The sequence below is a fragment of the Ornithodoros turicata genome, chromosome 6 (assembly GCF_037126465.1).
Source record: "Ornithodoros turicata isolate Travis chromosome 6, ASM3712646v1, whole genome shotgun sequence".
Lineage (NCBI taxonomy): Eukaryota > Metazoa > Arthropoda > Arachnida > Ixodida > Argasidae > Ornithodoros > Ornithodoros turicata.
The window spans coordinates 46,556,637-46,568,471 of record NC_088206.1 but is presented as its reverse complement, the minus strand read 5'-3'; the positions used below and the strand labels follow the sequence as shown (position 1 = coordinate 46,568,471).

The following is an 11,835-nucleotide window of genomic DNA, read 5'->3' as shown; positions in this document are numbered from 1 at the left end:
ACTGATCTGTTCCGTAAGCCAACCGATTCTCAACAATACTTATCATTTCAAAGCTGCCATCCGCGGCACACGAAACTGGCCATCCCCTATAGTCAAGCCCTTAGATACAGGAAAATATGCTCAAATGATGGCGATCTGGAAAAAAATTTAGAACAGCTGCAACAAACTTTCGTTGATCGTCAATATCCACTGAACCTGGTGCAAGATGCTCTCAACAGGGCTCGCAAAGTAGATCGCACTAGCTTGTTCGAAAAAAAGAAAAATAACTCGAAAACCAATTCGGTAAACTTAACTGTAACATTCACCGGAAATATCCCAAACATTAACAGCATACTTAATCGCCACCATAGTATCCTCCTCCAGTCCGAACGCACTAAGGAAATTTTTCCCGAACCACCACGAGTCGCTTACAGACGTACACGTAATCTGCAGGATAACTTGGTCCGCTCTAAAGTAAACAGTACGATAAACCCTTCGATTGGTTGTCACCCATGTAATGGCCGACGTTGTCAGATTTGCAAACTAATGCAGACCACGCAGGAAGTCAAAAGTACAAACTCTAATTTTACCGCCAAGATCATTGCGGACCTAGATTGCAATTCCTCGAACGTCATCTATGCAATCCAATGTAACGCATGTCAAGCACAATATGTGGGTCAGACAAAAACTTCTTTCAGAGTCAGATTCAACAACCACCGATCGGATGTCACCAAAAAACCTAATCTTCCGGTTTCCCGCCATTTCAAGCAGCCAGGACATTCTATTAACGACGTATCAATCTTTATTCTCCAGTCAAACTTCAGCTCTGACCGCTCCCGAGAGCAGCGCGAATCCTACCTAATCTACAAATTCCAATCGACCATTAACGAAGACCCCGGCATGCTATCAACAATTAGAAGTCTAACCTCGTAGATAAGGCACTTTTTTCCAATTCCTTTTCAGCTGGATGGGTGGCCCAACCTGGACAAAGCCACTCCCCCAAGGACGATGACATCACACTTGAACCTCACAAGTCAACATTCTCGAACGTGACCCATTGACGACCGCCAGCAAAGTTTGAAGCAGCACTCACCCTGCCCGGAATTTTCCCGAAAGCGGACAGTGACCTACGGCGAATGACATCACCACCCGGACTTGACCTTCTGGAATATTCCCGAATCTGACTCACTGACAAATGCCTGTGGCGTGCCCGTACCGATTATGACGTCATGTAGCAAACCTATTTAAGAAATGTGTAATCAGCTACGCATCTTTAGTCCTGACGAAGAGAGTGCCACTGTGGAAACGTCGACAACCCTTTTAGCATTCCAAGTATCTTAAATGTAAATAAATTATCCCTTTTTTCTTACTTCCCGTACCTTCGTAGTCTGTGTTTCAATTTTCATTTCAGCTACATATATTCGCGGTCGTCCGAACCCCATTCACCAAGTATATATATATATATATATATATATATATACGCTACAAAATTTAGGTTCGAACGACCAGGATGTTGAATATAGATAGGGGAGAAAAGACACCAGAGACTGAAGTAGGGAGTAGGGGAAAGTTATTTATTAAGCTGGCATTTAAACTAAGGGTCTGGGGAAGTCTACGTTTCGGCGGAAGAGTCCCGAGGAAGGCGGAGCTTCCGCCAAAACGTAGACTTCCCCAGACCCTTAGTTTAAATGCCAGCTTAATAAATAACTTTCCCCTACTCCCTACTTCAGTCTCTGGTGTCTTTTCTCCCCTATCTATATGTATGTATATATATATGACGTGTCCTCTGGTGCTGCCGCATCGTTCCATGAGTATCTGTTTTTCTGCGTGCAGCCATAGAAGCCATGTTAATCTGTAAGTTTGAATTACAAACACGTCTAGTATCATTTATTTGTTCCTCTAATGGCTTTTTCCCCTGCATTATACATATATATATATATATATATATATATATATATATCCACATTGAATTTATCATGAATGCCCAAATGCCTGTAATTTGGTTGTGTTGTGTCTGTCTTCAATGTGTTCTAAATAGCTGAGTTCAAGCAATAAGTACAGAATAGCAGAAATTGTGGTAACACTGCATGAACCAAACCAATGACCACTTCTAATATACACTTCACTTCACTGTACTGTCAATAATGTTACAACTTCGTTCTCCTTACACCAGTTCAAGTACGTGCTAAGTGCCCACGGTTCTTCCTTTTTGACATGTCCTGTATGTTACTTCAATGGAACAGGTACTCCCATTTCACACTAGCTCATCCCTGCCTTGACTCGCACTCCACCCCTAAATGCACAGCAGTGAATGAAGGATGAACACAATATGGGCCTATATGCCTGCTGATGCATAAACGTGGCAAATATAACAGTCCTGTAATCAGGCGGCCTGAGAGCTGCCTTTCGTTATTACGACTGCGAGAGGTGTTCCGCCGAAAAGCGTCCAGCCGAACTCGTTGTGCGAGTGTTCGTCAAGGCACTGAAAGTACCTAAAACGGTTACATGGTCCTACGGGTCGCGTAAACGTACCCTGTGGTGAGACCTGGCTTCAGGATCGCGAGTCGGATAGGCTCGTAATCAGGCTCTGTGCGCCGCAACCAAGGAATGGCACACGGGGCAATCAGTGCTCCAGGATCCGAAGTGGGTACTAGAGAACGAACAATAAACACGCGCGGCGCAGCCGCTTGAGCGTCACCGGTAAAACAACCACAAGAAAAGGAAAGAAGAACCGATCCCTTCTCCAACCGAATAGACAGGACCCGTCCACAGAGCCGATTCTCCCCATCGCCTTCCGAACTCAGTGCAGCGTTCATAGCCTGCAGACTCAGGCGATTGGGAGTCGGGCCCCACGTTGGGCGCCACTTGTGGGAATATTTATCCCACTCGCGGGTCCCCCTGTTCATTCTGTCGTTGAAGAAGGACACAAGCAACCAAAGAATAAACAAACAAACGAACAACAGTTTATTGCCATACCGGATCCAGTTCAGCCCACCGTTCTCTGCCCATACCAACGCCCGTAGCAGCTGTCTGCGTGCCAAGCCGGATCGGCCCAGAGGAAGCTTCTCTTTCGTGGTGGTGGTGGTGATAGAATGTCGATTACATAGGAAAGGAGAGTGAGGCTAGAGTAGCTTGATGGGCTTGTTGGTACATGACTCGGAGAACAAGGAGCAGTCAAAAACAGGGACAACGACACAAGAAGACACACAAACAGAGGCTCCACTATCAACAAGTTTTTCCCCTCTACGCCATTGGTTATAAATGTGCTTGTATAGTTCAGTAAAAACTTGTTGATAGTGGAGCCTCTGTTTGTGTGTCTTCTTGTGTCGTTGTCCCTGTTTTTGACTGCTCCTTGTTCTCCGAGAGAGTGAGGTTAGCCCGTACACTACTGACGGCAGGGTTCACTCTCACGGGGGAATGGGGAAGGGGGAGTTAAAGAGTTAGAAAGAAAGGGAGGGGAGGAAAGGGAGGGTTAAAACCATGCGACGGTGAGTCAGCTGTGAGATCACAGGGTAGCCAGGAGGCCAGTGGCCTCGAGAAAGGTGAGTAACGCGTCCCGTGTCTTGCGCTGCTTGGCGACAGGTCCAGTTGGGTGCGTAAGGTGACACAGTTCGGTGACTTGCGTACCGATGAGTTGCAGATCCTTCAGAAGAGTGTCTCGTTGACCTGCGAAGTTGCGGCACTCAAGGAGAAGATGCTTAGTGTCAGAGCAGACGTTGCAGGTGACGCAGAGAAGGCTGTCGATCCTCCTCAAGCGGTGTAGGAAGGCAGGAGTGAAAGCCGATCCAGTTCGGAGGCGGTGAAGGACTGTTGCCTTTTGTCTGGGAAGGCCTCTTGCGGGACAAGGAGGGCAGACATCATCCCCAGTGTTGGTGGCCAGACGGTGACAGAAAGCAATGTATTCCGTAATAGCCTGTCTCGTTGAGTTAGGGCAGGGAGGAGCTTGAACGGTTGGGGGCAGGGAATGCGCCTCGGCTGCTAGCTGGTCAGCCTTTTCGTTCCCAGAGATCCCCACATGGGAAGGAATCCACTGCAGGTGCACGATGCAGCTTTGTTCAGTGAGGAAATCGAGTTTCTTCCTGATGTGCCAGACCAATATATCGGTTCTTCCAGGGAAATGGATGCGGTTGATGGCTGTTCGTGAGTCCGTGAGGAATACAAAGAATTTTGGTGGGAAATGCTCAATGGCCTTGAGCGCTTCGTTGAGTGCGATGAGCTCGGCGGTGGTCGAGGAGACATAACCGATGATGCGGGCATGCCACGAGATATTCAGTTCAGGGATGTGGAAAGCTGCAGTACATGACTTCTGTTGATGACTGACGGAGCCGTCAGTGAAGACCTTGGTGTGGGCGGCGTAGCGTGTCTCTAAGAGGTCGAGAGTGAGGGCCTTTGCCACATGTGATGGGAGATCTTTCTTCGCGCGGAGGAAGGGTATCTTGTTAGCACAGCTGATGAAAGAAACGAGCCACGGGGCTTGAGGCGCTGGCAATGGTGGTGAGGGTTGCGCTAAAGAAGAGAAGGTGTGGAGGTGGTGAGCAAAACGTGACTGGTGATGCCCTTGTATGCGCTGTAGTATTTCCCTGCCTGGGGGTGTTTGCCTGAGCCTGTCAAACTGGAGCAGTAGTCGTTCAGTACAGGCAAGACGAAGGCAGGGTTGTCCGGCCTCTTTGTAGGTCTCCCTGTTGACCGCAGCCTGAGGAAGCCCAAGGGCAGTTTTGAGTCCCCCTGTGTGTGCTCTGTCCAAGGTAGCCATGCAGGATGGGCTGGGTGAGGCAAAGGGAAGGCAGTACAAGATCCGAGACAAGGTAAGGGCTTTATGCAGATGAAGCATGGCTGTGGGGGAAGAACCCCAGGAGGTTCCGGCAAGTCTTTCCTGGACGTTTCTACAAGGCGTGGTTTTGGAGGCTATAGCAGTGACCAGAGGGCGCCAGCTGAGGCGGTCGTCGATTGTTAGTCCCAGACTCTTCTGGTTGGAGACCCGAGGGATACTGACCCCGTTGATGTTGAGAGTGGCGGGATCGGTTCTTTTTTTCTTGTTGATAATCATATAAGATGACTTCTGGGGCGATATGGTGAGACCCAAGGTGTTCAGGTGGTCATTGACTGCGGTTAGGGTTTTTCGCATGCGCCCTGTCATCTGAGTCAGCCTGCAGCCGCAGATCCACAGGGTAAGGTCATCGGCGTAAATAGACAGGCGGACCGTCGGGATGAATCTGGGGAGAGCTTCGGGGAGGGCTGAGAGAACTATGTTGAAAATGACAGCGCTGATGACACTTCCCTGGGGGAGCCCTCTGGGCTGGTCTCTGGGACGTCCCAGAACATGTCCGAGGCGAACTTGAGAGGTCCGGCCATACAAGAGATTCGAAATGAAGAGCAGAGCCTTGCCTCCTATGCCTACGCTCTGGAGCCGTTCGACTGCGACGTTTAGGGAAACACTCCCAAAGGCATTGTTGATGTCGATGAAGGTGGCAAGGACAGAAAGTCTCCTGTCGGCATCAGAACAAAACTCGAGCAAGTTGTCACTGGTGGCGAGCTTCCGACGAAAGCCAGTCATTTCAGACGGAAGGATTGTATGGTGTTCAAGGAACCATTCCACCCTAGCGAGGACCATTCTCTCCATCACCTTGCAGACGCATGAAGTGGGAGAGATAGGGCGGGAAGAGCTTGGGAGCTCTGGGGGCTTGTTGGGCTTGAGCACTGGGACAATGAGAGCATGCTCCCACGAGGGTGGGACGGTGCCGGTAGTCCATATGTCGTTGAAGAGACAGAGGAGACGGTCTTGAGCGGTTGCGGGAAGTTTTTTAGGGCCTGATAAGTTACACCGTCCGATCCGGGACTACTACGCCGGGTACATTTCCTCAGGGCGGTAAGGAGCTCTTGGATGGTGAAGGGTGTGTCCAAGGGGTGGGGAGGAACAGTATTTATGGAAGGAGGGTCTAGGCGAGACGGAGGTGGGCTGAAAACGTCCATGAAGACATCGGCGGCTTCTGCCACAGTAATGCCGCGACTGAAAGCGAAATCCTGGAAAGGTATTTTTTGGCTTTGTGTTCCCGTGAGGGAGTTGATGACGCGCCATACTGTGCTGCCAGGTGAGTGGGGGGTTAAGGAGGCACAGAAAGCTCTCCACTGATGTCGCCGCAGAGCCTTGGAGTACCGACGAAGAACGGATGAGATCCTGCGGTATATGATGAGGTTGAGGGGAGTAGGGTCGCGTCGCAGCAGCCGTTGTGCTCGCCGCCTGGCCGAGGTCAGTTTGAGAAATTTGAGATCGGGTGCCGGGTCGGTGACCCACGTGCGGGTGGTGGACGTGGCGATACTAAGACTTGACTGTATATCGGCTATGATATCGTTGTTCTCGCCTTTTTCCAAGGATTTACGAAAGGAGTCCCAGTGGATGACATGACGTGTCAGAAGGGCTGGTCTGATTTTCGACTTGGTCACCTGGGGCAGTGTCACAAATATTGGAAAATGGTCGCTTCCCATTGTGTCGGGTTTAACTCTCCACTCAACTTGAAGGTTCAGCGAATGTAGGGTCAGATCGATAGCACTATAAGTGGAGGGGGTCGATAAAAGGTGGGGGCGCCGTTGTTTGCGATGGTGAGGTCTAAGTCCTCAGCAGCCTGGAGTACTTCTTGGCCGAGCCGGTCTGACGAGTTGTTGCCCCAGAGCTGGTGGTGCGCATTAAAGTCTCCGCATAAAATGATATTGCCGGGGCACTGCTGGAGTATCCGTGTAAGAGTGTCCGTTAGCTGGACTTGCTGTATAGGCGCTCCTGGTCGGATGTAAACAGACACTACGGTTAGCTTGACTGTGTGTAAGAAAACTGTAGTGCCAACGAATTCAGCCTGACTACTGCAAGCGAATTGAAGAGGTACGGGGGCTTGCGGCAAGTCTTTCTTGATGAATAAGGCTGCGGAGCCGGTAGGGAACGTAATGATAGAGGGCGACACATATTTTCTGTAACCAGCTATTCCGCTGTCACTGGTAAGACCGCATTCGGAGAATGCTAGGACGGGAATAGGGTATTCCTTGAGAAAGAGATGCAGTTCCTGTAGTCTGCTTCTCAAGCCGTTACAGTTCCACTGCATGATGATAGGCACTGTACGGGAACGCATAGCCCCGTGGTTGGAAGAAGTAGGCACTGAGCTGGATGGGCTGTGTTTGTGCTTGGGCGACTCTCGCTCGTCGAGTTGCAAGGTTGTGGAGCCATGTTCATAATACCGTGGGGACGAAATGGTCTTGCCGGGAGACCTGGAGGCCGTTATACCAGGTCCCGGACACTCGGCGCACTTCGCGGCTCAAAGGATAGAAGCGCCACAGTAGATTGACGAAAGCGCCCTCACTTCGGTGGGTTGCTATGATCGCGTCAGCAGAATTTGATTTCGTTTGCAAACTGTTCTTAATCTTGGATAAAGGTTCACCACAAGAATGTTTACTGAAACGAAAATCACCTCTGTCTTGTTCGAAAATTTATTATCACGTGACCTATGCTCATGGCCAATCAAGCAACAGGCGAAAACGAAACTTCTGATGCGCGCGCTGTATGAAACCATTGCAACGGTTCTCCGTTGGTGGCGTCGACTCTCCGCACTCGAGAGCAGGTTGCGTTCTTTGCTCTTCCGCGCGAACACGGTGCTATTCACGGAAAACAGTTTTTTTGCCAATTATTATGCCTTCTGGACGTGGTGGACACGTCTACTGTTCCGCTAAATGGTGCAACAATTCTGGAAGAGCACCAGGACGGAAGTTTTTCCGGATTCCTGTGGATGAAAGGTATGTGCCGGCATTCTGAAACAGCTGTAGAGACTATGCTTATTTATCGATTGCGTAGTTGATTGTTGCGTTGTAGATCAACGTATATCTTACGTAAATTAGCGTTGTTTTTTGTATGTAAGGGAATTTGTGTGAAATTGTTCCGGCTTTGAATTCCGCTTTATTTTATCCGCAGGTTTATTTTATCGCCTTTCTCACCTACAAGTTTCCTCTTCTTGTTTTCTTGCTTGTCTGTGAGCTACCACCACTACCACATTTTTTCGATACCCAGGTTCGACAGTTGGCTTCTGTATGCGAACAGGCCCGACTTGTTAAGCAAACCAAGGGGTCAAGTGCACAACAGTTACAGGTTGTGCTCTGTGCACTTCCTAGAAGCAGATTATATGGATCCAGCTCGCACTCGACTGAAGAAGTCTGCTATACCTAGGGTCCCAGTGCACAAAGATGGACTCAAGTTTCTTGCGTCACAGGGTACGTGGCCAGAAAATTTTTCACCTTAAAATAAGAACCCTTCATGGAAAAATGAAGCAGAAGCTAAAGGAGGTTGGCCCTTTGCGTAATTGAGATTAGATCCCTGGATGCACACAACCGGCGACCAGTGTTGTGATGATTAGGAGATTTGATAATGGACCGGGCGCTTTTGATAAGCCAATTGTGCGCAGGGCGATAATGGATAGTGCTAGATGTGTTCAGTCGTGACGAAGCTACTGGAAAGTGGCCCTCATCTCTATGTGCCTTCGCCCCTGATTCCTGTGTGCAGTTATTGATTCTGTGCATGTTTGTACTCAGAGGCGCGCGGTCTTCCTGAACAATGTCAAGACCACGACTACGCAAGCCCGCTTCAAGAAGCAACCTTGCATCTTGACACAGGTAAAGCAAAACTAAGGAGTGGTTGATACTCATCACGATGATAACGTAAGGAACTCTGCTATTCATTGACCATCGCACGGCTATTAAAAATGTTTGATCCGCGAAATATCCATCGACCCTGTGATTAAACACAAGGTGAAAGAAAGCTTCAGCAGGCCGGGCCCTGAAGAACAATCTGCTGGGAATATCGGCGCCTCCTGAGACTTTCTATTATGTATATTCAAGAGGGCGGCGGGTAATGACATGACGGTTTCGCGGCGATTGCGCTCATTTCGCTTTTAACTGATACGTCAAGTGAAGGTAATCCTTGCGTTTGGTGCAGGGGCAGATCCAGACCCTCGGTTTGGGGGGGGGGGGCGGTTTCTTTTGCGGAGCGCGTAGTGGGGGAGGGGGAGAGGGAAATCCAATGTATAAACTGACGTTTCGGGAGGCGATCGCCCAACCGCCCCCCCCCCCCTGGATCCGCCACTGGTTAGGTGTCAGAGGGTACATTGTTGTAACGCGCACTGGTAAAAAAAAAAAAAAATGTTTCGGGCAAAAGTAGGTTGTGAGAAGGTGCTGTGATCCCTGAAATTGTTGATACGCCAATCCTAATTCTTTTGAGAGCTGAGACACGCTCAGTATTCCTTCCCGTAGTGTGTTGCACGGGAAGAAATGCTTGAAGTAAAAGCGTAACATTCATTTCCACTTTGATTTTTGGTTCTCGCATCCCTAAATACAAAATTGGTCACGAAACATACTAAACAAGTAAAAGGAAATCATTTCCATACTTAGTAATATTACCGCTTATAATGATTTAATTTAATTCTTGAGCGATCTTTTGCATGAAAAATAAAATAAAATACGTATTCATAGTGAAGCATTGTTGTTCTGGGAAGGGAAAGTTGTAAAAAAGCGTTTCAGGGCTTAAACTTTAACAAACCACATCTTAAACAAATCACATTGTCTTCTCTGATAAGAAAATAGTATTATTATATTCTATGTTCCTTAAAATTATTCCTTGTAAATGCATAGTAGCAGCTGCCTCAAATGTGTATCACCTACCGTCTCAATGAACACAGTGTTCATAGTTTCAATCTTTTGTTTATCCTTTTGCAACAGGAGCATGCCATGACCCTACAGCACAGTCGTCAGGACTTGCCTTAGACCATTCGGTGGAAACTTCAATATACCATAAGCCTGGGCGAGCTGACAATGATGGTATGTAGTGGTGTGTTCTCTTTGGCAAACCATCATAAGGTCATGGAATAGGTTTTGACTGAAGACACTCTTTGAACCCCTCAGCAATGGACACTGACTCTGAGGCATACCGGGCATCCAAGGAGGTTGACGGCGATTCATCAGTTTCCATTCCGGCTCAAGTCATAATGCCGATATGCAAAAATAGTGTTACAGATTCAGCCACTGAGAGCTATCCGACATCAGACGTTGAGGTAGTAGTGGAATGCACAGGTAAGTTTCCTTTAAGCAGTACACGTTGCAGTACACGTTGACTGCATGCTACTTCTTGCATGCACTACTTGTAGTATTGAACTACGGTATTGATGATGGCGCTGCCAGTTCAACTGGTTCCACTTCGCAACCAGTCGACCCCCAGGAGGTCAATGGTACTTATGTTATAGCTGTGGCTAAAGCTATTTTCCTCACCATTTCTTAAGTGCAACAGGTACAACCTCCAGCATATCTACAACAACAGACGGAGTCTCAGAAGGTGCAGCAGATACAAGCTCCAACATAACTATCCCCACAGATTCAGCCCAGGAAGGTGCATCAGGTATGTACGCACATCTCAACTGTAAACTATACTCCTAATTGCTCCTTATTACATAAACTGTAGTTCTTACTTTGTGCTATTTTGTCTACCAACAGCTATGGATGTGAGCACTGTCAATCTCCCACAAAGAGACTCAACACGGGCCACTTCTCAAAACAAGAGAGTAGCAAAGAAGCGGAAGTACTCGCCCCAGACAGAAAGACGAATAGCAAGACTGCAAGAGAAAGTCAACAGGCACCGAAAGGCCCTGAACAGACTCAAAGCCAAGGAACAGCGGACCAATGTCACAAAGGAGGACTCTCTACGTGTGCTCAAGGGGTTTGTCCCCAGTGCTGTCTATACTCTGCTATGCTCTCAGGTGGCCCTATGTTCTGTAAAAAAAACAAGGAAGAAGATGGTCCGAAGAAATGCAGAAATTTGCACTCAAGTTATATTTTCATGGTCCCAGAGCATACAGGTTTCTTGCCTGTGTGATGACGCTGCCCTATGTCAGGACAATAAGAAGGTGGTTGTCATGTATCCGCATGAAGCCTGGCATCATTCCTGGCGTCATTCAAATCATTCAAAAGGCAACAGAACACTGGGCTAGACGTGAAAAAGCCTGCTGCATTCTGTTGGATGAAATGTCCCTCAGCAAAGTTCTTCATTATGACCCAGGAGAGGACATTATAGTAGGATTTGCTGATGATGGCACAGAGAGGACACCACGGATTGCAAACGTCGCCTTGGTAATGTTGTTGTCTGGGATATCACGACAGTGGGTACAGCCAGTTGCCTACACTGTTGCTTGCAATGCTACAGGAGCAGAAACTATGCAGAGGCTCTTGCTGGAGTTAATTGTCAGGTTGAGGGAAGTGGATGTTTGGGTGAAGGCCGTGATATGTGACCAAGGCGCAAAAAATGTCTCCCTCGCTAGTCGTCTCAACATCACTGCTGAGAGTCCTTTCTTCTCAGTCAATTGTGAAAACGTATTCTTTCTATTCGACACACCACATCTACTCAAGTGTGTGCGGAACAATCTCTGAGCCCATCAGCTGGAAATAGACGGAGATATCATTGACTGGTCGTACATTGTTTCACTGCACAAAAGCTCGCACCCTCTACGTCCCAAGCTTGCACCCAACTTGACAGACAAACATGTCTACAAATCTGCATTTGCAGATATGAACGTCAAGAGAGCAGCGCAGGTCATGAGCTTTACTGTATCAGTGGCCATTCTAGTTCTGATATCTTTGAACGAAATCCCAGCCACAGCAAAGCCAACAGCAGAGTTCCTCGAGAGGATGGATGTACTCTTCGACTGCATGAATAGCTCCTCGGTGAGAAAGATTGGACAAAAGAAGAGATACGCACTATCTGAGACGTCGGAACACATTGCTGTCCTCGAGGAATATCTGCAGTATATAGCGAAATGGAAATTCAGAAGCCCACGGCAGCCA

The 11,835-nt window shown here is 48.2% G+C and overlaps 1 protein-coding gene and 1 long non-coding RNA gene across 2 annotated transcripts; one reads left to right on the top strand and one right to left on the bottom strand.

Moving 5' to 3' along the window:
• Positions 1–3,484: 3,484 nt before the first annotated feature.
• Positions 3,485–5,533, bottom strand: LOC135398570 (uncharacterized). The gene has a single exon (XM_064629959.1). It carries the CDS (start codon positions 5,531–5,533, stop codon positions 3,485–3,487), a length of 2,049 nt encoding a protein of 682 aa, XP_064486029.1.
• A 4,203-nt stretch (positions 5,534–9,736) lies between these two features.
• Positions 9,737–10,368, top strand: LOC135397974 (uncharacterized). The gene is made up of 3 exons (XR_010423922.1): positions 9,737–9,822; positions 9,907–10,074; positions 10,281–10,368. It is a non-coding gene; the product is annotated as an uncharacterized LOC135397974 (long non-coding RNA).
• Positions 10,369–11,835: the final 1,467 nt, after the last annotated feature.